The 27,860-nt window shown below is 31.7% G+C and overlaps 1 protein-coding gene across 1 annotated transcript; it reads right to left on the bottom strand.

Annotated features, from left to right (window-relative positions):
* Positions 1-799: 799 nt before the first annotated feature.
* LOC134715938 (uncharacterized) lies at positions 800-27,067 on the bottom strand. Its single transcript, XM_063578503.1, has 23 exons — positions 26,923-27,067; positions 25,752-26,024; positions 24,616-24,769; positions 24,209-24,345; positions 20,611-20,770; positions 19,843-19,973; positions 18,569-18,710; positions 17,863-17,996; positions 17,004-17,127; positions 16,108-16,244; positions 14,959-15,082; positions 13,544-13,677; positions 12,561-12,714; positions 11,574-11,775; positions 9,947-10,089; positions 8,873-9,088; positions 7,979-8,205; positions 7,447-7,678; positions 7,000-7,273; positions 5,636-5,895; positions 5,120-5,357; positions 3,406-3,509; positions 800-2,105 (listed from the first exon to the last, which is right to left on the bottom strand). Exons 2-23 carry the CDS (start codon positions 26,000-26,002, stop codon positions 1,290-1,292), a joined length of 4,494 nt encoding a protein of 1,497 aa, XP_063434573.1. The 5' UTR covers positions 26,003-26,024; positions 26,923-27,067; the 3' UTR covers positions 800-1,289.
* Positions 27,068-27,860: the final 793 nt, after the last annotated feature.

Genomic DNA, 27,860 nt, shown 5'->3' with positions numbered 1-27,860 from the left:
TCCACGTTTCCCTTCACAGTTTTAAATATAATACGAAAGGTAGGTTCTGCAAAGTAGGAATATTGATTGGGATGAAGGGTGGACTGCTACTGAAAATTGAGGGTATGTTGCATTGAGTCAGAATTTCTGTCATGCACAAGGCCACCTAAAGACCCCTCAGAATTACAGACTGAGTGTGGCACTTACTGTACGTAAGGCATCTGCTATTCCTTTCCCCTATGACTAGATGTGGCTGCATATTTATACATTGGTACAGAAACACATAAAGGTTGTACATTGGTTAACAACAAATGTGTGCTTAAATATTAAATTCTTTGTATGTCTTAATACAAAATTCTTAATGAAAGGAATTTCTCGCTTTAATGAAGACCTGCTGGTGACCTTCTGCTGTTGTCTGCTCTATGGTCGAGTTGTTGTCTCTTTGACGCAGTTCCCATTTCCATTCTCAATTTTATTGTCCACTTTCTGTCCCCAGAGGTGGAACTTGAAAGAGGCAGATCTCCAACATTGTGGCTCTAAACATGCTTAAGGTTAGCTGGTATGATAGTCAACTAGCAGTGCTATTAACTAATAGCAACAAAATTAAAGTAAAAACAATTAATCTTCATGCTGATGGCCGCTTTAAGTTTGTTCTATTATATTTGTTAGATATAAAATTACTATATATAACAGATAATGCTTTATTCTAGAAAAATATCACAGACAATCCATAAACAATGTTCTGAGAAGTCAAAATAAATCACAATATAGTTACAAATAAAGTAATTATAATATAAATTATAAAATAAATTACCCCCCATCAATTCCCTCAAAAAATCCCTGAAATGAATATGTAAAATTTATATCAAATTTAAAAAACCACCTCCATAAGCATTATGCTTAAAGTAAAGATATACAATTGGCCTCGACAAGTTATTTAACCCTTGGGTGGTTGTTTATAAAACCTGACAGATTAAGTATGTAAACAAATAAATATTTTGTTCACCTTTATTTCTCTTCAGAAATGTTTTATATATTTGAAGAATGCTGTGAACAATACAGTGCGGAACTTCCTTTGAATTCATAGATACTTTTGCGTATGCACAATTATTTAGTACAATAGTTTAAAATACTGAAAATGTACAATGTTATATAGTCATGTTAAATTACATCTTAGTACTAATAATTAATTACTATCATGACTATTAGTAAATTCTACAGAATAACATAAGTACAATAATTTTTGAAGTACTGGTCTCGCAAGCATTGTGATAATAAAACTGTATCATTTAAAAATGCTCCTAAAAAATTTACAAAACTGTACAAGATTTGGACTTCTTTTTTTCTTTTTCCTGTTGTGGAGCAGCGTTCTGTTTATTTTGCTGCGCTGGCTCTGGTGGAGATGAAGCCACTGTGTAGGTGGCAGCCAGTGGCTTAGGTTGTTTGACAGGAGATGGTTTATTCTCTGTTGGTTGTGGACCACCTGCCCCTCTGGTATTTCTGGAACTGACCGGTCGTGGAGACATACTCTGGTTTGCTGGTTTTGACTCTGTATCTGTATTTCCAGATTTTTTATTATTATTATCTTCTTCCTTAGCTGGTTTCGACTCTGGTTCAGCACTTTTAGATTTTTTATTATCATCTTCTTCCTTCGTGCTGTGTTTTTCTCCATTTTTATCCTCACCTTGTGTAATCATTGGCATATGTTCTCCTATTTTCTCCATTAATTCATCCAATTTTGGTCCAGTCCATGTCATTTGTACCTCTTCATCACGATAAAAGTTGATAAACAGGAGCTGAGTAAAGACCATACTCATTGGCCCAGAAGGTGGCCAATCCATTTTCTCTAACAACAATGGTATAATTGGTTTTTTCAAAGCATCCGCCAAACTAACTTCTCTACGACAGTTAGCTGAGAGTGAATACTTTTGTGTGATGCATGTCAGAACTACTTTACACCCTCGTACACCAGAGTCTATTTTCTCATACAATGAGTCTCCTCCTCCCATTTGGTAGATATCCATCCAACAACTCAGACCCATTCCTGTCAATCTCTGGTAAAAGGCCATAATCTGTTTCTGTTTACCCCATTGGTAGGATATAAAGATATCTGGTGACTTCTTGTCCTAGAATTATAAATAAGGCCTAGTTCAGCTTCAACAAATAAAACTTTGTAAATGTCATTTACATGTGTTTACAAATCACATCCAGAACTAGATATAATAAACAAGCACTGTATGCCAAATTAAAATATCCTGCCTTTAACATCCAGTATAACAAGTATTCATAGTGATGACCAAAAACTGTCAATTTTAGTTTTTTGTTTTGTTTTGTTTTACCTTTTTTTTTTATCATTTAGCTCTGAATCTGACACCAATTATTTACACTATAGGTTTTAGGTCTAGAAAATATTTCTGAAGTCACTTTAGTTCATTATTTTTGTCAAACATGTTTTTTCCCCATGCATTCCATTTGGAAAAGGCACAGACTTTAATATAAACTGAACAAATGGAAAAAAGTGCCAGCCTAAAAGTAGTAAGCCTTACTTGAATCAATGACCAGTCAGCATTATAAGTATTTCTATCTTTCCTGGACTTTATAAGTAGTTTCTGATTTTTTCACTCACTCAGAATGTGTACAATTACATTTCAAGTCAAAGCATATATGGTCTGAGACCACAATTATTTCATAGTTCATTTCTTTTAGAACATAAATGAAAATAAAAAAATCCCACCTGTGCTTTCTCAAAGAAACTTTTAAAGTGTGTTGTACTACTTTTGGAACAAATTATATCAAAATTATAGAAAACTTCATTGGCTCTAACTCAAAATATGGACAATTTTATGTTTATAGGGCGTCTTGAAATCTTTTGACAGCTCCCGAAGTGCTAATTTCAGCCTTTTTCAGCTGGACCAAATCACTACTTCCTTTAAAATTCTGAACCCAATTTTTTTTACAGTGTAATTTCACCTCCTACTTGCAATTTGAGACATTAAACATGGAGAAATAAATTTGGAAGGGGTATAAAAATTAGTGGCAAGTAACCCACTTTCAACACTAGGGACTATATTTGTGAACAACGAAAATCAAGGGACCACAATTATGATCTCGGACCATATAGCTTTTCCAACATGAAACCACCATTTAAAATTTAGGATACACTGAGGTACTTCATAATGGTTAGATTTACAACACAGGAAACATTATACATTCCACAAAAAAACAGTAAAAAAAATGTCTTTATGCATGATGGCTTAATACATTTCAACCATCTGAAAATTAGTCTTCTGTAGTGATAAAGACCTTTCAAGCTTAAAGACAAGAAAGGTCAAAGCATTGGTATTACTTATGAAATGGCTATTCAATTATTTTGATTACAAGGGATAAGATCACATGGTGAAATTGCATAATTTATGCAAGTTTTACCTCATCTTTGATTTCTTTCTGTTTGGCCTCACTCTGACTTTGTTTCTTCTTATTTTTGTCTATCACTATAACTTCCTGTACTGGTATCCACCATTGTTTGTACACTGTTAAAACAAAATAACTAAGGTTAAGAAAAAATTGGGTGTCATAAGACATTCTGTGTGTAACTTCTGTTTTACTTTGTATGGACTAATTACCATAAATGACTAGGGTCATAATTACCATGCAATCATATTTTTCTGTTGACTAATACAAAGTAATGGGGTTGACTATAGTTTCAAAATATTTTGCTTTCTCAATTTTTAGACACACAAAAATCATATGACTACATACAAAACCAAACATTACCAGGAATCAAATTGTAATATTAGGCCAGGATTTTTTAATTTGTTGGTTTACGGATCCGCCGACCCGATTTTGCCGATTTCCAAAATAAAAATAAAATCGAATTTTCAGGCTTTTTTTTATTCTCGCCGACCCGAACAAATGCATTATCCCTAAAAAATAATTAAAATATCCTTTTTTATGAAATGAAATGTATTAATCACTAAAATATCCTTTTTTATGAAATGAAATGTATTAATCACTAACAGAAGTGATGACACTTTCTGTTGTGAAAAATGAAACTTTCAGTTTACGTTTCTAAAAATAGACAAATCAATTATTAATGACCTTGAAATGTCGTTTGCGCAAATAATTTTGCGGAACGAAACCTGTGTTTAAAACCAATTACACAATAAGTTCGTTTCCCTTAATTGTCACCAGTCCGTAAGATGCATGTTCTCATATAAATAGACTTGTCCAAATGTGGACAGGTGGAAGTTCAAGACGTCAAGTTAAAATACTGAATTTTAACAAATCATTTGAAATTTTCTTGTTTTATAGAAAAAAAAAAAAATATCGTCCATTTAGATAAAAAACGGGAATGCATGACAACAGATTATTTAACCTGATATTCTCGTTTTTCCAGTGGACGAGTCTATTACGTTTTTGACACGTGTTTTGAAACTTATTTTCGTACGACGTTTTTACTTTTTTTTTTCTTTATCAGTTTAAGTGCTTATTATTTTTCACCAAGTTTTGATTAAAAGCTAAGTCAAATAACTGACGTGAATCTGTTTTTCTTGTTTGTGAAATGACGATTTAATTTTGTCTTTGTCAGTGTACCCCCCTTTTTTTACGGGAAATTATTAGACAATGTCATGCGATGTTTACAGCTGAGCAATAATATTTCATCAAATTTAAATTTCAGAACGATGAAAAAATAGTATGACAAACATATTATTAGAAAGGTGAAATATATTTTATTTTGCATATCAGTTTTCTGTCTTGAAAGATCTTTTTTTTTCTTTTTTTTTCCGACCGACCGACCCGACTTTTTCATGGAGAAAATCCGTAAACCAACAAATTAAAAAACCGTGGCCTTACCTTGATACATTTTAAAAGTATCATATTTTATGGAGAACATATATTCTAGTGTGCAATTAAATCATCAACAATTCAAATCACAAACTTTTATTCTCCAAATATTTAGACATAAAACTTCAAAAGAAATCAAACAAATAGGCAATACTATAATATGTATAATAGATAATTTTCATGGCAATTTCATTTTCTGATTTGTTTAACACACATTTTTGATTTCGATTTCTTTGGAAAAATGAGCAAATTTTTATTTCATGTATAGCTCTTGTAATGAAAACAATAAACTTACTATCATCAATCAATGTTTCATCAGGTAGAATACCATAACAATTCAGCTGCATCAACATTTCCTGGAACTTGGCAACAGGCCAAATTCTGTTATCATCAGTCTCTTCTCCAGCTCTCTGGAAAAACCTGACAAAAAGATACTCGCTGAAGATAGGTCCCATAGATCCTTTAGGTGGCCAAGCCATTTTCTCCATTAGAAGGGGTATCATTGGTTTACCCAGGTTAACTGACAAATTGACCTGAAACAAATTTAGAATTAATGAATTATGATTAGAGGCTGTAACAATAGTCTTGGTAGGACAGGGAGTAAGGAGAGAGAAGCAAAGCACTCTAATTAATTGTAGATGGTTGCATTTTACTGCGAATTTCATATCATGTGTGGTTTTGGTCTAAAAAAAGTGCCTTTCATGCATATTATGCATTCAATTTAGGTACAGCCATAAGCTCTATTGTTTTTTTTATGCCATTATTAAATAATTGTATGAACAAACGAATTAACACCTGTCTAGTAAATTACCTCTCGATTACAATTTGGAGACTTGGCATATTTTTCTGACACACAACAAATGATGACTTTTGCTCCTCTGATGCCATTGTCAATTTTCTCAAATAATTTATCTCCTCCTCCCATCTGACCAATGTCCATCCAACATTCATATCCTGCCATTTGTAGGTGGTTACGGAGTAATTTGACCTCCTCCTGATGACCCCACTGGTAACTAAGGAACACAGCAGGAGGGGAGGTGTACTCTACTTCTTCATCTTCTACAACATCAACTGAAAAAAAATGATTATTTTTAAAAAGAGTTTTATTTGGCAGAAAACTGTTTTATATTTTTCATTCAACATCGATGAAAAAAAAGGAGCTATCATAACAGGACCAAATATTCTTATTTGACAAAAATCATTCCCCTTATCTCCTGCCTTTAAAACATATTCTATAAAGACAGCACCATATATTGTGTAACTATAAAAAAGAATATGTGGTATGATTGTTTAATGAAACAACTCTCCACAGGAGACCAAAGGACACAGATATTACACAACAATAGGTCACCAATACAATGCCTTCAAAAATGAGCAAAGCCCATGCTGCATAGCTGTAAAAGGCCAAGAAATTACAAATCATGAAATGTAAAACTATTCAAAAGAAAAAAAACTAATGGTTTAATTTATATACAAAAAAAAATTAAAAAAAAAAACAAATGACAACCAATGAATTACTTGGGACAGGCACATATATACAGAATGAGGCAGGGTTAAACATGCAAGCGACTCTCAAACCATCCCCCTAACCTGGGACAGTTGTGTAGCAGTACAACATAAGAATTGTCTATAAAATTCAGTTGAAAAAGGCTTAACTCATCAGATGGATACAAATAAAAATACTACACTTGTATATCTTTTTGTTCATAGCCACTAACAACTAATAAAACAAGGATGTGTCCATAGTACACTGATGCCCCACTCGCACTATAATTTTCCATGTTCAGTGGAACGTAATATTGGGATCAAAACTTTCATTTGGAATTAAAATTAGAAAGATCTTGTCATAGGAAACATGTGTTCTAAGTTTCAAGTTGATTGGACTTCAACTTCATCAAAACTACCTTGAACAAAAACTTTAACCAAAACCTTAACCTGAACTTCACACTATCATTTTCTATGTTCAGTGGAACTTGAAATTGGGGTCAAAACTTTAATTTGGCATCAAAAGTAGAAAGATCATATTATAGGGAAAATGTGTACTAAGTTTCAAGTTGATTGGACTTCAACTTCATCATAAACTACCTTGACCAAAACTTGAACCTGAAGCGGGACAGACGGACGAACAAACAGACAGACAAACAGACCCAGAGACCAGAAAACATAATGCCTTACCAACAGCCTTCATAGCATTCTCTACAATAGCAGCACCATCCATTCTGTTCATTTCCTGTAGAGCTGTTAAGACAGCATAGTTTGCCTCCCTTGTTTTGTTTGTAGCGTACCATTCACTGAGAACAGCCATACAAGGGTCATGTTGTGATGCCCATGCTCTGATGTCATCGTTACTGTAACCAAGACGTTGGGCCAATAATCTCCAATCATGTTCTGTTTGTGGATTCATTATCTTTGTTAAATCTCTTGACCATCGAGGTGCATTGGTCATTGTCTGAAATGATAAAATTCGATTAGCTGCTATAAGTATCTCAATTTGGAAATGTATAAAGGAACTGGTGCAGTAGTTTTCTCTTCTAATAAGAATTTTTTTTTTTAAATATTCATGTTCTTTTAAATATATTAAAATATTAGTTTTAAACCTAATTTCAATATACATCTCAATACCTTCATGTCAATTTCTTCCACTTTAATGTTAGTCTCCTCAATATGTTTCTCAGCAAAGTCTACCCTCTGAGTGACAGTATCAAGCCCCTCTCCTAATTCTTCAATGTTTTCCTCATTTTCATCAACTCGAGTCGTCAGCCCTACTACAGCCCCCTCTGTACTGGTCACTCTTTCGTCTAATTGGTCCACATCCTCCTGAGTTTCCTTTACATCTTGGGCTACTGTTTCCAAACTGTAGTTGTAAATTAAACATAGTTATATAATTAACAAGAATATGGATGTGCAAGTACCAAATTTTTTTAACACATTGTCAAGATAAACTGCTGTATGTTTGAGTTTGTTGACACACACAAAAAATGACATCATCAATCTAAATCTGATGTTCTTTATTTTGAGTTCACTGAACTTTAAATGAGACCTAAATGGAATCTTTAAATAAAATTTCTAATAAAAAATAAGGTAAAACAAGGCTCTTATTGCACCATATCCTTTATTACTAGCCTATACAATTTGATCATATCTATTTTCTAACCTTCGTCCTTCTATTTGATCAATCAACGCAACTATCTGTTGTTGAATAGTTGTACTTTGTTCATTCTGTTTTTTCTGTTTAAGATAGTCCATATGTGGACTGAACATTTCTGGTCCATAGACCACACACATATCCTGTAGTCCTATCAATGTCACTGAGACCTGAGTGACGTCTGTAGCTACCTTCAGCACACTCATAAGATAGTTGAATACAGGATCTTTGAATTTCTGTAAAACAAATTTTGCATTGCAATCTCTAGCTATTTATAAATGGATCTGCTCAGATAGCAATTTTTAGGATTACAGAGCAAAACAATATTTAAATGTAATCCTAAATCTGTTACTTAACTGTAAGATATGCAGATCGACTTGTTTTTGTGGCAAGATAAACACATTTTTTAAACTAGATACCCCAGAGATGATTGTGGCCAAGTTTGGATTAATTTGGCCCAGCAGTTTCAGAGAAGATTTTTGTAAAAGTTAACAACAACGACAGATGCCAAGTGATGAGAAAAGCTCACTTGGCCCTTTGGTTATATCTTAATGTTCAAGGCAGCAGCTGTACAGAGGCTTTTTATTGCTTACAATTTGTCCATACCATTTTTCCTCCGATGTTTAGTTGTCTCATTTGTAATCATACCAATAGAATTGATAATTGGAATATATGTCAAAAAGACAACAACCCAACCTAAGATCAAATAACAGCCAAAGGCCACCAAGTAGTCTTCAATTTAAATTGTGAAATTCCACACCTAGAGGTGGGCCATAGCTTGCCCCTAAATAAAATCTCATTTTTTATATGATGTATCAAATATTAATAACAGAGCAAAGACATTATAAATGCAAGATGATGTTTTTTTAGACTGTTTTTATGATCAAATGTCAAATTACCAACCTTAATTTCCTTTGCCACATTCACGATTGTATTATTCACAAAATGCTGTTCCATTGGTGCAACTGATTTATCTCCAATCAACTTGTCCATATATTTTTCAAAAATGCTTGGGTTGACTTTAGTGGCTTTCTCCATTATCATCAGGACTTGTATTCTGTTATCGCTATCACTAAAATGATAGTTCATCAATGTGTCTGCCACTTTCTGAGTTATCATCTATTGTGAAGACCAAAAATTTAATAAATTACAAAGTCGATCCTAAAGATAACATTATATGGTATTTCTACCACCTTTCAGCAATAAGAACCAAGATGGAAAATAAAGACTATTTTAATATATAATTGTTACAATAAATCTATTTCTGACAAATAAAACATAAAGTCATCAGAAACACTATTATTAGTTAAGTCCAGTACTTAAAAGTACACTAAAAATACAGTTTAAAACATTTTATAGTGAGATAGGACCTTAAATTCCTGGAATACATTTTTAAAGTGAAATATATCAGTGTTAAATATATACGATTTGAGAGACAGTTAACTGGCTAAATAATGTCTGTGTCATTTTGGTCTCTAGTGGACAGTTGTCTCATTGGCAATCATACCACATCTTCTTTTTTATAAATAAACTCATTATAGATACCAGGATTGACATTTTGTATGCCATGCCTTGCGGTCATAAAACTTTCAAGCACTACTTTTGTACTCAGACTCAAGAATCAACCAATCAAAATACTGGATTTTGTGTTTGGAGCACTTATTTTGTACTTGGAGTATTGAGTGAAGTTTCATGACTGAGAGCCTAGAAGCACATTTCATCTAAGAAACATCAGAATTTTAACAATTAAAATTAACCTTTGACATCATCCTGTTGTAAAGAATTTTGTCTTCTGTCCTTGGACAGTTTAGACACTCCATATTCGCTAACTAAGAATTTAAAAGACATCAGTTTTGAATTAATTGAATTAATTTCAAATTTTAAAACCAAAAATATTTTCATTTCATTACAACAGTATTCCTACATGTATCTGTCCATATCAATCTAAAAGCATTATTAACAATGCCTCTTACATACCTCTGGGTGTTTATTTGACAGAGCAAAAAATACTTGGATCTGAAGAGTCCATGTATCTTTATCATTTTTACAGGTATCAAGGAATTTATCCATTCTGCTTTTCAAGGCATCAGGATTAAGTTCAACAATTCTATAAAAAAAACCTGAAAACCAAAAAAAACATACAGCACTTTGTATACTTAATAACAATGTTGTGTTTTAACTATTGATTCACATTTTTTTGACGGGAATTTGCCCCAAAGTGGGTCAACAGGTGCAAAAAACGTCAATTTTGTCGATTTTTCACCCCTTCTCTTGACCCAGAAGACCCAGGGTTGCTGGTTAAGGTATCCAGCTGTAGCCTGCGTGTAGAGGGGACCCTAGTGAACAAATAGACCCCAACAGTTGTTAGGTCGGAGTGAATCTGATCTTGATTCATCGGTCTACAGAAGGTCATTTGGACCCAAAATACCGAATTTCACGATTTTTGCCGATTTTTGACTTTGAATGGACCCAAAACCGGAAGTAGTTGTTTCCTATGCGTATTTCAATAATAATAATGATCAGTAGTTATATGGCTGTGGGTTTGCACTATCTTTGCCAGTTTTATGCCTCTGAACTTCTTGTGTAAGATACAGATGTGAAGCCTACCCCTCCAGAAAACCGAGTTTTAGCCAATTTCAATTTTCCAAGTCCGTATTTGTGCTCAAAATGCTACTTATACATGAGAAACGTGAATATGGATAGCCTCAGATTGACGGAACATGCATAACTTTTAAAATAAGTATCATAAAGTGGACTTCTAAAAGTATGGAACGCCATTAGAGCCAAATAACGGTTATTAGGGTCCGCCCGTCAAAAGACGGGTACCGCATGGTAAGGGTTAAGACAATTCTACATCTTTTAAGGCCTTGTTGATAAAAATCCAACCATAAATGCCCTCAAAACAATTTTTTGAAAAAATGTGCTTTTATATGAATAGATAGCAAAAAAATGAAGGTGACGAATACTTTTGGCCAGGTACTGTATGTTAAAAAAGCATGGTACTCAATGAAGCTATAATATCCTTTGATAAAGTGTTTTTCTATAGGGTTTCATTTAGACCTTATTATATACACCTGTATATTTGCTATTGATATTAAAATTACTGAATAGGACAAACAAGGAAAGCAATATATGCAGAGTTGAACAGTACAGATATTTAATGACATTGACTTTTATAAATGGTCACGTATACAAGGGTCGTAATTGGGGTACCTTCATGACGAATTACAGTAAAAATTCTTGCCATTTGACGTTAATGGTAATTTTTGGAGTATGAAGATAAAATGTACACTTTCTTTTAGACAATAAAAACATCGACGGATTTTGACGAATCACATTAGTTTTTTTCCAAAAATGACAGTTACTATAATTATTTGAAACCTCTGACGAATCAGAATAAGAATATTTTGATGAACCATGTTAAAATTTTAACCAATTTGACGCTAACAGTAGCCAAAATTACTGTTTGACGCCTGATGTTAAAGGGCATTACTACCCTTATGTACAGGTGTACAAAGTCTTTAAATAAAGGGCATTACTACCCTCATGAACAGGTTTACAAAGTCTTTAAATAAAGTTAACTATTCAGAGTGAAATAACATACTCATCAAATCCGTTAATGGTTCTTCAATATACCAATCCAACAATGGTCCAAAAAAATCAGCACATATTTCAGGACATATGAGACCAGCTGTTCGCATTGAATTTGTGCATGTTTCTCGCAGGAATTCTTCTTCTGAGTGTCGATATTTGAGAAATTTCTCTAAAACAGGTATTACAACTTTTCCAGTACCACCATTGCAATGCTAAAACAAACAATAATAGTATGTGCTAACAAATAAAATTGAGAATGGAAATGGGGAATGTGTCAAAGAGACAACAACCCTACCATAGAAAAATACAACAGCAGAAGGTCACCAACAGGTCTTCAATAAAGCTAGAAATTCCCGCACCCGAAGGCGTCCTTCAGCTGGCCCCTAAAAATATATACTAGTTCAGTGATAATGAACGCCATACTAATTTCCAAATTGTACACAAGAAACCAAAATTAAAATAATACAAGACAAGACAAAGTTCATTATTCAAATGCTTATTTTAAGCACTGCTGAAAATAATTATTGGAAGGGGGACAAATGTCAAAAGGCAAGATACAATTCCTTAATAAAGCTTTTATATGCAATTCCAAATAAGAATGTGATTGAAATTTCATTCATGGTTATTATGTGTAGGAATACATAAGTATTTGGAAAACAGAAAATTGACAAGTAATGTGAATGTGAGAATACATGAATGACACTGAGTATTTAGTATGTTCACATAATGCTTCATGATCTAATTTGTACACTGAAACATCTCACTTGCTGACAGTACATGACAATATATAATAGCTATGAATATGTAATACCTGCACTTTATAATGATAACTTTCAAGAGGATAAAATGAATACCAATGAACTTACTTCATGTATTTTAAAAGCTAAATAGAGCTTATGTCATGTTATGTTCTTGTATACTAATTTTACTCTAAAAATGTTATTAATTGTTATTGATATTTAGCATTTACTTTGAACTTAACTCATCTACTCCATACCTTGGCCACTAATGATTGTGCATTACGAATTAACATTCCCCAAACAGTTTCTGAACCATCCTCTAAATTGACCAGTTCTCTCCCATCCTCCATACAAAAATTAAGAATTCTGATCATTATCTGGTTTATTTCATCTGGTATGTCTTCTGAGGATCTGAAAATACAGATCTGTATATACAGTACATAATCTTGGTCACCAATGATTCAATTAAACAACTCCTGTTTATAATTTTGGAAGTGTTTCAACCAAAATCAAAAGAGTGAAACAGTCACTGTGGTATATTTAGAGGAATAATTATAACAAATTTCAGGGTCATCTAACAACAGTATTAAATTGCGCAGGAACCATTTCATTTAGAAAAGGAAAATAACATTATGTTTCCATGGGAGATAACCTAAAACATTATTCTTTTGAATAAGGACTCTAAAAAAAAATGATTATCTTCCATGGAAACTTCCTAACCAAGTATTGCATTTCACACTTATATTACTAAATATGCAATACTTTAATTCAATTGATTTCTGATTCTTATGAATATAACAAAAATTTGGAAGAAAAACTAAATGAAAGCTTAGTGTTGACATTTTTAAAGCAACTCAAAATTACTACCTATCACTTTTGCATGGAAATGACTATAAAATATCTATACAAACTGATTTACTGCTTTTTTACAACAACATTAAAGTGGAATTAAAACCATACAGGTTTGTAAGTATTTTATCAAATTGCATTTTCACAACTTGGCTGTGGTTTTCTACAGCAGTTTGTTCAAATTTCTAACCAGTTGAACAGTTTTGTTTTATTAAAAACAAATTGCAACTTGGTCAGATTTTTTAGTAAGTTGCAATAGGTGGAAGGCAACACTAACAGTCAAGTCACTGTAACAAGAAAAGCCAAAAAAAGGAAAAACATTTCACTAAAATTATTGAGTACATATATGTGACTTACTACAATTAATAAAATTTGTAACAAAATAACTTACTTGTAAGATTCTGTAAAATAGTTAAATAAGTCAACCCCATTACTGCGAACCCAATTATCTAGCCATGGATAGTCTTCATCTGTTATTAAAGGTTCAAAACGCCTTGCTAACTCTGGAAGAACATCTGTACATTTCTGCAAAATATATCACAGCTTAAGAAGGTTGACATACAAACAAGAATATGTGTCTATTGGACACCATTTGCCTTAAATCTTAAAAAAATCGCATAAAAAATCAACCTTTGTACTTACTTTTTAGTCCATGTGACCTTAACTTTGTGGTTAACTACCTTATTAAGTCCTTTTTTTAAAAACTGAAGCAGATCAAATGGACAGACAAAGGGATGGACTGATTATTGGAATCTTAGAAATAAAAACAATCTGCCTAGGTATTATCGTAGGTCTGTTAGGTTTATGGAGTACATTTATAATGTACCAACTTTTTGTTTAATTCATGGTGCCTTCATCTGGGAAAGTCAGTACCAAATGAAAACATATTTTCGATTGTTCCTGAATATGTTAATCATTACAACACAAATTAAAAATACAAAAAACCAACAATGTTTTCACAAGCCACAAAATTTCTTTAAATTATTTCAAAGTTTCAATTTGGAAACCTTGCAAAAAATAAGTATTTCAACCCTAACATATAGAGAAAGTTCTATGGGGACAGATTTTTATGGTCACAGATTGTAATATATAATTTTATTCAGGTTTCTTCTGGTTAAATTAATTAATTAATTAATCCAAAAGTGTGATATATAGGTATGCTGTTTCCGGCGTTGTCAACAATATATTAGTTTGTGATTAGGTCTAGTTTATGGTGAACTACTAGCGGTAGGTCAATGATATTTGGTATGCAGTTGTATTTGCATTGACACATCTCATTTCCATGGAGATAATTTGACCCCACCCACTCAGTCATGGTCTTTTGACTTATTTAAGTTTTACTTAGTTAACATGGATCAGTTTGCGATTAGATCAGTTTAAGACAAGCTACAAATGATATTTTGCATGCAAATATATTGGTTTTTGCAAGTCTTGTTTCCATGGAGATTATATAGCCTCACCCCTCAACATGGTCCATTGACTTTGAAACTTTTACATAGTTTAGAACTTAATGTTTGTGTTAAGGTTTGTATGTTTGTAAAGGGCATAACTAATGACAAGTCAATGGTATTTCTTTTCTATAGAAACTGTTTATACATGTACCTTCAGTCATTTTTCATTGACTTTGAATATCTGCATAATTAACATCAATTCATGTTAAAGTATTGCTATTTTATTTTAGCATTTGCATTTTCAAAATTACAAAAAGTAGAGACATATCTCTGTGATGACAATTTATTATTTTTCAATGAATGTAACGAAATCCCTTATAAAGTAGTTACAGAAGAGCAGTTATCATAACTTTACCTGAAAGTCCATATCTCCAAAGTATTGTTCGACCATATAATTCTGTAGAATTGACCTCTTTTCCATGCGTGACAAAGACATTCTTCCAATGTCAGGCATAATAAGGTGCTCTATTTTCAGTATCCTGGTAAAGAGAGAATAAATCTTGTTTAAAATCTTTTGATTTCAAATTCCAAAATATTTTCTTTAAAAAAAAACTCAATTCTCTTAGGAGCATGTTCAAATTTTTTTCCATCTTCCAAATTCTCATTTTGAAGGAAGTTTATCACCAGAATTAACTTGAACCCCAAAATAATGTTTCTTGAGTTTTTTGTTCAACTACTAGAAATAACTGTAACCTGAAGCTATTGAAAAATGTTTTGTGGATTTTTAAATGAAAAGAAAATTATGCTTTATTTTCAAATGAAAAGAAAATTATAATTTTATTTTCTAAATAGGAAAGTGGAACAATGCAGGTCTTGAGAAGCAAACATTATTTTTGAATGGCTGATGACATGATTTCTTTTATTTTCTTAAAAGTGGTAGTATTTTTTCCAACAAGATAGGATTTTTTTTAAATGTTTTTTGCTTTAAAATCAATTAACATGATAAAATTTTCTTTTAACCACTAGTATACAGTGAATTACATTTCAAAGTCAGTGAAATATGGTTAATATGGTGGCACCACATATTCTCCTAAAATAAAGACACACAGACAACAAAGCAATGTAATATCCATTATAGCATTAAATAAAGCTGATGTATATAAATATTTGTTTAAAAAATGCAGGTTCACAACTTTTGATGAATTTATGCATATAAGGTTGAAATCTGTCAAGCAGTTTGGAATCATATTTTGCACTTCACAGACTGCACTCCAATAATATTTTTTAACATTAAGTCCTTCTTAGTCCTAAAATAAAATATTGTTTGTTTCCCCAATCCCGATGGACCCTGCAAAAAGGGTACTACTCATAAAATTTTATTGTCAAAATAAAGTTGAAAATTATTTTATTCATTTTAGATTATCAGGCTTGCAGCATGGTCCAATACTATGATACTATTCAGGCTTTTTGGAAAAAATAAAATTATTTCCTTACCTACCTACCCACACCTTGCTTGGCAGGGTCCGGACTGGGGAAACAAACAATATACTAATTTAGGCCTTACTTGAACATTTCTATGAGTTCTTTGACAGCACAGCCACATTCAGAATTAGCCTCTCTTTCATCCCTACTGTCTCCCTCTAGTGGAAGGTCTACTTTCTCTGCATTAGCTATCATGTCTTTGGCCTCTTGAATATTTTCCTGAAATTAAGTTAACAATAATTTATCTTGTGTCTCTCCTATTGTCATATATCTGGCTTTTTCAAAAGTTAATAAACAGGCTCAAAACTAATTCTTCCTAAAGCTATGTGTTTCCATTGAAGAATTTTATCACTTTTTTTGCAATTTCTGACAGGGGCTTAATAATGGCTCTTATTTAATAAGTTATTAATCTAAAAAAATGTCTTACATTAGAAAGCTGCATAAAGATATATCTACAAATCCCCTACACATTGTCACTCTATGTTAAATATATAATCAAGTTTCAAACCATAATGAACATTGTATATAATCATTCCTTTAAGTAGATATGGAGGAAAACATGTGGTTGTGGCATGGACTAAATATTTCACATTTGTTTTACAAAATGAACGCTCAACTAACTATTTTAAAGAAATTTTAAAATTTCATTTCATCTTTACTTCCATTTATCTTTCTGCAAACAATGTTTTGGACTAGTCTTTATTGTTTTAGAATAAAAAGTTCATAGTGATCGAGTAATTAGGCATATCACATGATTTTAATAAATATTAAATCAACAGGAGACTGCCCCCCCCCCCCCCAAAAAAAAACTCTCATTGGAAAAAAAAGTCTCATTGGCAATTATAACACATGATACACATCTCCTTAATTTTATAAACACCTAGAAACCTTCCACTCTCAAAAACAGTATTGAATTTACTTTAATACTCCACAAAGCATTTTTTAAAAGTCAGAAGCAGTTGTCTGAGAAATTCCTACCTTCCAGTTCCACATCCGTCTGAACTTGGTATCATCCAATACTTTCTTAACTCTATACTGAAACTCCTTGGTAGGAACTAACCACATAGCTTTAAGTAGAGGAAACCAATACTTCTCATCTCCTCTGTAATATATACATCACAATATTGTATATAATTAAAACAAGATGTAACATTTAGACAGTAACCAAAGGAAGATGTAACATTTAGACAGTAACCAAAAGAAGATGTAACATTTAGACAGTAACCAAAGTTCATCAAATCTAAACACCTGTTGGTGACCTCCTGATGTTGTCTGCTCTATGGTCGGGTTGTTGTATGTTTTACACATTCCCCATTTCCATTTTCAATTTTATAAGAATAAAGTTGAAGAAAATTCCTCCATACATTTATTTACATTTTCCTCATTAAATTGTATGAATTATGAATAAGCTTGCTAACACAGTGTAGGTTTTGAAGGATGTACAGCATCATATAGTTGCTAAATTCTACATCATTTGTTCTCTAGAGGATATATATATAGTTGTCTCATTGACAATCATATCACATCTTCTTATTTTTTATAGAAGCCATAAGAAGCTTGAAGCTTGAACTAACATGATCGACACTACAGTCGAGCATGCGGATGAGAGCGGATGTGAACAATTTTGCAGAGAGAATCCTTGAACATCATTGAAATTGTTTTGTCAAATTAGTTTCATGGATAGATATTATTATCCTTACATTGTATATTTTATAATTTGTATTATATTTTTGTTGTTGTTGAGGAAGGTTTCTGCAGATATTTTCAGGTTTGTTTGAGAGAATTGTGGTGAGAAGGCCCTTCCTTTGTTAGCTTGGTATAATTACACAGTTCTTACTTGGCTGGTTTATATTTATCATCCATATCAGATATCATTCTAGGAACTACTTCATCAAGCAATCTGAAATTCTCTATCTTCTCTACCACCTCAGTTACAGTTTCTGCCCAGGACTGAAAGATCTTAGGATTCTTCTGTAATGTATCATACAAAATGAGACAAATATACATAGGTTGACAACTGTGTATCCCGATTACAACACAAAGAGAATATTGAAGAAAACTAGCCTAGGTATATGGCTGCATTTTTTAAAGGTGTAGAATTAAAATCAAATGATGCACACAGCTACAAATGTTTATAAGCACCTTTGTCACAGTGTGATGTCATCATATGTGTTGGCCATATGAGCTATTTATTAGAAGATATATAATACTATGACAATTTTTTTTTATCAAAATGATGATATATCATAAGCAGGAGAAGCAGAACTTTTCTATTACACCAATTTGCTCATTTATATCTGACATGTCCCTGTGATTGACCTTTTTATTTTCATAAGAGAACATAATTTATGAACAAAGGCACTTTAAACTTTTCAAAGGATAAAATGATTGTTTCATTCTTTGGAAAGTTCAAATTATATCAAACTTTTCCAAATATATCATATATTTTATGACATGACTCTAGAACAGCCCTCTAAACACAGATTTTATGCAATATCAAAGACGAAACAAGGAAAATTAAAGCCAATGGTGCTTTGAGTTACCTGAATAGCTTTATCATCCAGCTTATCAAACAGGTATTTGAATCCTTCTATCATCTTGGACATTTCACTGGCCTTCTTACACAAGCTGAGAGCTTTAAATAAAGCCATCATGTCTGGCCAAACTTCTACTAATGTGTCTCCTCTGAAATATATACAATAGAAAATTGAATATGGAAATGGGAAATGTATCTAAGAGACAACAATCTGATTAAAGAGCAGAAAACAGCTGAACGCCAAATGATGGGTCTGCAGTACTATGTGAGAAGATCCTGCACCTGGAAGTGTGCTTCACCTTGCCTCTAAACAAAAATGTGTACTTGATGAGTTCTGAGATTCTCAAAGGCAAAATCAAATCCTCCATATACCATGATGATACATGAGAAACAAGAATGTGTCCATAGTATATGGATGCCCCACTCGCACTATCATTATACATGTTCGATGGACCATGAAATTGGGGTCAATACTTCAATTTGGCATTAAAATTAGAAACATATCATAGGTAACATCTGTATTAAGTGTCAAATTGATTGGACTTCAACTTCATCAAAAACTACCTTGACCAAAAACTTTAACCAAAACTTTAACATGAGCTTCACACTATCTTTTTCTTTGTTCAGTGGACCGTCAATTTGGGATCAAAACTTTAATTTGGCATTTACATTAGAAAGATCATATCATGGGGAACAAGTTTCAAGTTGATAGGACTTTAACTTCATCAAAAAATACCTTGACCAAAAACTTTAACCTAAAGCTGGACAAGCGGTGCACGGACGCATGAACAAACGGATGTACCAACGGACAGAGGAAGGACACACAGACCAGAAAACATAATGGGCCTCTACTATTGTAGGTGGGGCATAAAAATAGTGTGTATATATATATATATAATACACTGTTCTCACATTCCTCATATATAGTGCTAATACATGACTATAGAAAAAGAAGTTATACTTTCACTGTACTCATCAAATCCGTGTGAATACAAGAGCAGAATCATAGAAAGAGGAGAAATTTTTGAACTATGCTCAACTAAATCAGTAAAAAGTACATTTTTTGCAATTTAGATTAATTCTTAAAATCAAGTATAAATTATACCAATGACCATTGAGTATTGATTGTTATAGCATTATTACCATGACTTTTTTTCTTGAGAAAAATCTTGGACATGCATCTAAACAAACTTGACCACAATCTGAAATACTAGCTGATAATCAGCATTCTACGACAATAAAATATTTGATTTGATTTGATTTGGTTTGTTATTATCTTACTCTATTTTTGCCATGTATTCCACATAATCAGTCGCCACTTCAAGCTGCTTGCCCCTGGGAAACTCTGGTGAAAGGATAAATGCTGCCAGTTTTTGCATGTGCTGTCCAAGAACCTTTGTGTCTGGAAATCCCTACAAAACATTTACAGGTAAACAAAAGCAGTATATTAGTGAGAAACTTTACTAAACAACCAAAAATAGACTTCTTTACCTTTATATCATTTAATAGACTGTTCCATTCTTTATGTGCATACTATGTCCCCCCCTCATTTTGCACCACTGTGCACTGAACAGGTCATTAAAGATAAAATTTATAATAATAATAAGATAACTGAAGCTTTCTCAAATCTTTACGATATGTTCTCCCCACAATTTTCAGATTAATGTTTATTAAACTTCTGTCATCAATAAAAAGTTTAAACACATGTCATTGTAGAGTTCATAATCTGATAAATTTCCAAGCAATGCTAATTTGTAGAGTTTCAAAGTTTTCACAAAATTTCCATCCAGGCGAACAATCATTTTGCTTTATACGTCTCACAAAAATATTTTCTTATTGGAATAATACTTTTATCTAAAGAAATATACGTAAAGCTGACTTTGAAATTCCTAACTTACGAAGGTACTTATACACGACCAGGGTGTTAAACAACCTAAAAGCTACCCATTTTGGTGTCAACAATCAGACACATGCCAGGGAAAATGATTTTTTGTTCCAAACATTTAAAAGTAGGAAATATATCATGCAGGTACAAAAAGTAAGTCTCACTTTATATGGGTTTCTGTCATACAGGTACCAGAAAGTATTACCACAGTACCCCAGGGCTTCATGTAATTCATCTGGAACATCTTTTGTGTGAAGGAGGTAGAAAAGATATAAATCTAGGAAAACAGTCCATACTTCTGGGTCTCTAATATCTTCTCTATCCCTGGAAACAATATATAAAATAAGTATATAATAGAATGAAACAAGAATGTGTCCAAAGTACACGGATGCCCCACTTGCACTATCCTTTTCCATGTTCCATGGACTGTGAAATTGGGTAATAATCTAATTTGGCATTAAAATAAGAAAGATTATATTATAGGGAACATGTGTACTAAGTTTCAAGTTGATTGGACTTCAAATTTATCAAAAACTACCTTGACCAAAAACTTTAACCTGAAATTTCCACTTTCATTTTCTATGTTCAGTGGACCATGAAATTGGGTAATAATCTAATTTGGCTTTAAAATTAGAAAGATCATATCATAAGCAACAAGTGTATCAAGTTTCAAGTTGATTGGACTTCAGCTTCATCAAAAACTACCTTGACCAAAAACTTTAACCTGAAATTCCCACTTTCATTTTCTATGTTCAGTGGACCGTAAAATTGGGGTCAAAAGTCTAATTTGGCTATAAAATTAGAAAGATCATATCATAAGAACAAATGTATTAAGTTTCAAGTTGATTGGACTTCAGCTTCATCAAAAACTACCTTGACCAAAAACTTTAACCTGAAATGGGACGAACGGACGCACAGACGGACGCACAGACAGACAGACAGATGGACGGACGAAAGAAAGGAGCCACAGACCAGAAAACATAATGCCCCTCTACTATCTTAGGTGGGGCATAAAAACATAACCAGAGTTATTTCAGCCATTATTTCTCAGCTTATACATGAAGCTATAAATAGAACCTTTTTTACAAGGACAAGTGAATATTCATGAGTAAATGTATAAAATTGTACACATTGAACTTTTTGATACACACAAATAGACTTTTGTGGTATTGATTTCATAAATGACTGGAAAATCTAATTACAAATTGTTCCTTAAGGTGGTACCTAACACTACAGGGAGATAACTCTGTAAAGTCAGCTAAAAGTTTTAATTACGTTGTGTTGTTAAAGGAATATTAAGCTTCTCAATGATCAAAATTGGTGTATGTCAAACTGCTATTTAACCAGTGTAATTTTTCTGACAAAACACTTGGTCCGAGTACACAGTTATCGTCCTTTGATTTTTGTTGTCCACGAATAAAGTCCTTAGTGTGAACAGTATGTTACTTGCCAATGTTTGTTATACCCCTTCCAAATTTATTTCTCCATGTTTTATGCCTCATATTGCAAGTAGGGGGATGAAATGACACTGTAAAAAAATTAGGGTCATAAATATTAATGTAAAGTAGTGATTAGGTCCAGCTGAAAAAGGTCAAAAATTAGCACTTCGGAAGCTGTCAAAAGATTTCAAGACCCCCTCAACATACAATTGTCCATATTTTGAGTTAGAGCTGATGAAGTTTTCTATAATTTTGATATATAATTTGTCCCAAAAGTAGTACAACACACTGTAAAAATATTATTGAGAAAGGGCATGTGGGATTTTTTTAATTTTCATTTATTGTCTAAAAGAAATGCACTACCAAATAACTGTGTACTTGGACCTAAGAGGTGAAATCAGGAAATATAGAATCTGTACTTTGGCAACTTCCCTGAATGATTTGATGGTTTCAATTTGTCAAATAGCATAAAACTAAAGGATTTAAATTTTTAATTGATAGAATTTCTGCAAAAATGATCAATTTTGGCATTATATGGTCAAAATAAGCATTTCATAGCTTTTTCAATTTTGATGCCTAAGTGGCATTCTGACTTTCTATCTGACATATTTTCATGTGTCAATATTTGTGTTTCTATGCTTTTATCCAGTTGTATTACTCATTTGTGAACTCTGAATCTTAAGAAAAGAAGATTATCTCAGACAATATGAGCAAAATGTGTTGTATAAATGACCCTCGTCTAACGCCCTGTTTGGATCAAGTTAAATGTTAGGAGCATGGCACATAAAAGTTGAAGTCCATAATAAATACCTCATTAAATTAGTATAAAAAGCACTTAACAATGTCTTTTGTACCTGTTTTATTTCCCATAATATCTCTCTTTACTTCTGCATGATAGCATGTGGTTCAAATATAAGCCTGTTGAGACTAAAATTGCATGCAATTTTCACTAAAAAGTGAAAAATCTTTGTATCAGACCATACTGTCTGCTAAAAAAGTTGAATGTAAGAGCCTTTTTGTGCTCAGATTTATTGTATCATGTCACTTGAGTATAGAAATGATAGAAAAGACACAATTTTTTATTTCCTATAGCTTCAATATGCATTTTTAAATGTAAATATGTGCTACGGCCTAAATTGACACTAAATTATTTTTAGTCTTACTTGGCCTCAGACCCTTTTAAACTAATATAATATGTTATTTGTAAGTTTTCTTTCCATTCAAAGTACATTGAATACATGTGTAAGGATTATTAATAATCAAAAAGCTTCACAAATTTAAAATTGCTGGAAAATATTACATCTTCATGTAAGGCCCCCTTCATTGAAAAAACTCCATTTTTAGGCACAGGCTCATATAAATTTGACTTTTGAAAAATTATGCTTAGTTTGATATATCAAATGAGTACTCTATTGCTTTAAATACATAATATATTATATATTAAGGCATTTTAAAAGTATTTTTTTGCAATATTTCAATTTTAAAAGCCCCAAATGTTGATAGTTGAAATTTCTCAATTTTAACATCTAAATTTAACACGCAAATTTGAATATAGAATTAATCATATTGTCTTTAATATATATCCTTTTGCTATGAAACTTTGTTAGCAGTCTTATAATATATTAAGCTTAAGTCATACCAAGTTTTATTAAGATTGGTCAACTTTTTCTATCCTATTAGGTCCGAGTACATAGTTATCGTCCTTTGATTTTCGTTGTACACGAATATAGTCCTTAGTGTGAACAGTATGTTACTTGCCAATGTTTGTTATACCCCTTCCAAATTTATTTCTCCATGTTTTATCACTCATATTGCAAGTAGGGGGATGAAATGACACTGTAAAAAAATTAGGGTCATAAATATTAATGTAAAGTAGTGATTAGGTCCAGCTGAAAAAGGTCAAAAATTAGCACTTTGGAAGCTGTCAAAAGATTTCAAGACCCCCTCAACATACAATTGTCCATATTTTGAGTTAGAGCTGATGAAGTTTTCTATAATTTTGATATAATTTGTCCCAAAAGTAGTAACACACTGTAAAAATATTATTGAGAAAGCGCAGGTGGGATTTTTTTAATTTTCATTTATTGTCTAAAAGAAATGCACTACGAAATAACTGTGTACTCGGACCTGTGGTTCAAAATTATTGAAATTTTTATATTTTTGTAAAAGGGTCAAAGTAAATACTTTGACAAAATTTTATAAAAATTAAACGAGCCAAATTAATTTTAGACAAAGTGTTGGGTACCACCTTAAACTGCTTTAGATTGACATTTATTTTACTATACCATACTTTGATACTATTGGTCAACATTTCTATACTCACTCAGTAAATGTTGAGGGAATACGGGACATGTAAGAGTTCATCAAACTTGCATAATCCTCCAGCTCCATGCTTTCTTTGGTGTATTTGTGTTCCTTTACAGCTGAAGCCATTTGTTGAAGTTTTTCTCCTTTTAGATTCTGTAATAAATATAAACAAGGTATACTCTTTTGCTTATTTCTCCTTTAACTAATTTCATAACTTTTTTCATCATCAAAAGTTCATCAGTGATCCCTAGTTCTTTTCAATAAAAAAAATACATAACATTTACAATTATTTTTGGTTCAAGCTATGTGTAGGAACCTTTTTTTTTAATAATTAGTAATTGTTCTCTTTCAAGAACCAGAATGTTATTTCTGCTAGAACCTTTGATTAAGTCATTCTGCAACATTATTTTAAACACATCAAACCTTTAAATAGTTGTCCATTTCAATGCATTCTCCTATCTTTTCTAGAACTTCATAATGTGATGTTCCAGGTCCTGCTCGTATAATGGCCAAATACAGATCAAACATACAATCATGACAATCTGATTTTGACACTTTCTCTTTCTCTACACCAGTGCTAAAATAATCCACATAAATGTTTATTCTGTAACAGCAAATAATTCAAATACTTTTTCTTAAAAATATTTCAAGTCTACTTTTTTCTTCTTTTTTATCAAAATGTAGATATTCCTTTGACCTGATATAAGAATTTCTCTTCAAATATTTTTCAAATTCCATGATTATAAGAAAAACTTATTGATCAAGTTTGTTTAACACATATTTTGTCTTCATTTTTCATGTGGTTAGCTGCCTCCAACCAAGGAAATACCAACTATCCATTAAAGTTAAAGCTCAAAGTAGATGCAATTCTTACTGCCTTTACCAAGTTTGCAAAAAAATCTCTTTAACTTGGGAACCCATCAGTCCCTTTTTGGAAAGATTATAAAAGATATCAAAACCATATTCATTTTGCCTTCTAAAATTTCTAATAATCCATGTTCAGTATACTTCCATATGACCTCCTACAATCTTTTCTGCTTTTTAAAGTTTTCTCAGGATTAAATTAAGATAAGGTATGCAAAATTATACTTTCTACGCTGTCTCAAAAATTTAAACAATAATCCACTGACCTAGTTTTTAATGTTTAATGTTTTTAATATGCAGAACTAATATGTTAAAAAGTATCTTTTTTCAAGTGCACATTTTTTTTTAAATATGAGAATACACATTTCTAGATATTTTTATAAATCATTTTATATCATGTACAGCCCAAACATATTATTTGACACAAAAAGAATTGAGAAAATATAGTCTATAAGGAAAAAACATCACCAATTCAAAATCCTTCTGTGTATCAGAATTGAAACCAAATCTGGGTTGCAGGGATTTCTATCTATTTTGTTGATGATCCATCAACATAATTATTAAACTCCACTGTTCACTGCACCAACTTTGTCATAGTCTCCTAAAACATGTTTACTATAATTTTGGAAGGTCCGGTCGCAAAAGATTAATGTAAAAGAAATGACAGAATGTTTTGTTCTAAATTACGAACTCACTCTATAAGATCACAGAGAGTCCGACAAGTCGAGGTAGCCATATAACAACCAGGAGAATCTCTGGGTACTTTCTGTACAAATTCCTCCGAACAAATCTTCTTGATGTAGATATTTATGATGTTTTTAATGTCTGATATCTTGATTGTCTCCCCTATTTCATCTATATCAAGGTCATTAAGTTCATCTTGAATAGCTGATTCAGTATCATCATTTCCATTGGCGTAATCATATTTTGATATTATTTTTTCCATCTTGTTTAGCAAGTACTAAATGCTGAAAATGAAAATAGATTATACTGTAAATTTAGAAATTATCGCAATGTTTTTATTATTGCGAAAAAATGCGACAGGGTTAAAATCACAATATATTAAACTGGCATATGAATTAAACAGGGTTTACAGGGTTTTCTCAATATTGCAATAATTAAAACCACATTTTAGTCAAAAATGACAAAATCGCAATAATAAATGCACGCAATAATTTTTGAATTTACAGTATCAAATAGTCTTATTTTGCACTAGTTCATCATTAATATAGGTCAGCATGCATATTCTTTTTGATTCAACTGTTTTATATTCACTTTTAAGTTCACTATTTATATAGGTTACTTGATTTTTTAGGTTGATAGTCAATTCAAAACCTCATAGGGAAGATACATTTAATTTTCATAAAAGGACATAAAATTATTATCTGTGGTGAAAGCATTATGAAAAGTAAATAGCTAACAAAGTATTTTGTTCCTTGCACAATTCTGTACAATGCCTGTTGCTATTTTGGTATAAACATAGGAAAATTGTTTCTAACCATTTAATATATTTATTGATTTTTGTCTCTACATTATAACTCAAGATTTGCATTGATAAAATAAAAAAAATAAAAATCAAGGCAAACTAATTAAACCAGATATTTCACCGTCACCCGAGTTATTATCAAAATACTTATTTAGAACAATTATACATGTCCTATGCCAATATCTTATCAACTGACATATTTATGAAGTGAAACCAATAAAATTATGAGTTAAAGATCATATTGATCGATTTAAATTAAGTACAGGGTTAATATGATGTACCTGAGAATAAATTAGTCTATTTTTAAACCTTACTTGTAGAATTATGAATACCTTGAATGCATTACAACAACTGAATAATAAACAGAATATTTTACTTACCTTTATTAAATCAATTCTCTCTGTTAGGAATCATATATCCTTAATTATTTCTGTAAGAAACTAAAATAGTCTTATTGCATGCCTTTGTAGAAAGGATGGTCAAGTTTCTGAAATGAAAAAAGTCTGTCAGCATTAAAAATGTCTATAAGAGTTCAATAAATAGATCGTTGAAAAGGTAGTTCAAATATTACCAATAAGATCTAATTCAAGACGTAACCTATTTTTTTTTTAAATAGTTCAAAATCATTTAAGCTGAGACATGTTCGATAGCATAGCATACATACACTATCTATTTAAATACAAATCGTGTACATTATTCTTCAAAGTTTGGTTTTCCAATAAAGTACCTACTAAGGTATATAGTACACAGGAATTGTCAGAAATTAAACCCTGAGCTTATTTAAACGAACCTATTGAATTCAAATTTGTATTCAAGGTTGGTTTTAAACTATTTCAATCGCTGATTTTTTTTTTAAGACAAAAATCAAGATTATAATTTTTAAAAAGAATTTAGCAGAATGAAAACATATTTGACAGATTTCTAACTTTATTGCAGCAATACAGAATAGCAGCAATTCTAAAACTTGATGTTGTTTAAAACTGTGGGGAAAGAAACATGTTTATATGTGTTTACTAAATCAAAGAGTAATACATTATATGGAGGTATTGGTCTTGAAAGATCACATCAGTTATTTTGTAGTTGAGAAATGATTCTGTCTATTTGCTTTATGTTTAAAATGTAAATTTAAATACTTTGGTCATGATTAAGGGTCATTTAGTGGTTTTTATTCATGTACTATATATACTTAAATCTCTCAAACTGTGTCTTTCTATTTGTTTGTTCATTAACATTTGTGTACATTAGATAATTTACATAAAATTACTAAAATATAAAACACTAAACAAACTGAAAAAAACTTTTCCTTCCTTAACTGTTA

This window comes from Mytilus trossulus, chromosome 4 (assembly GCF_036588685.1).
Source record: "Mytilus trossulus isolate FHL-02 chromosome 4, PNRI_Mtr1.1.1.hap1, whole genome shotgun sequence".
Classification (NCBI taxonomy): Eukaryota; Metazoa; Mollusca; class Bivalvia; order Mytilida; family Mytilidae; genus Mytilus; species Mytilus trossulus.
This window is presented reverse-complemented; position numbering and strand designations above follow the sequence as displayed.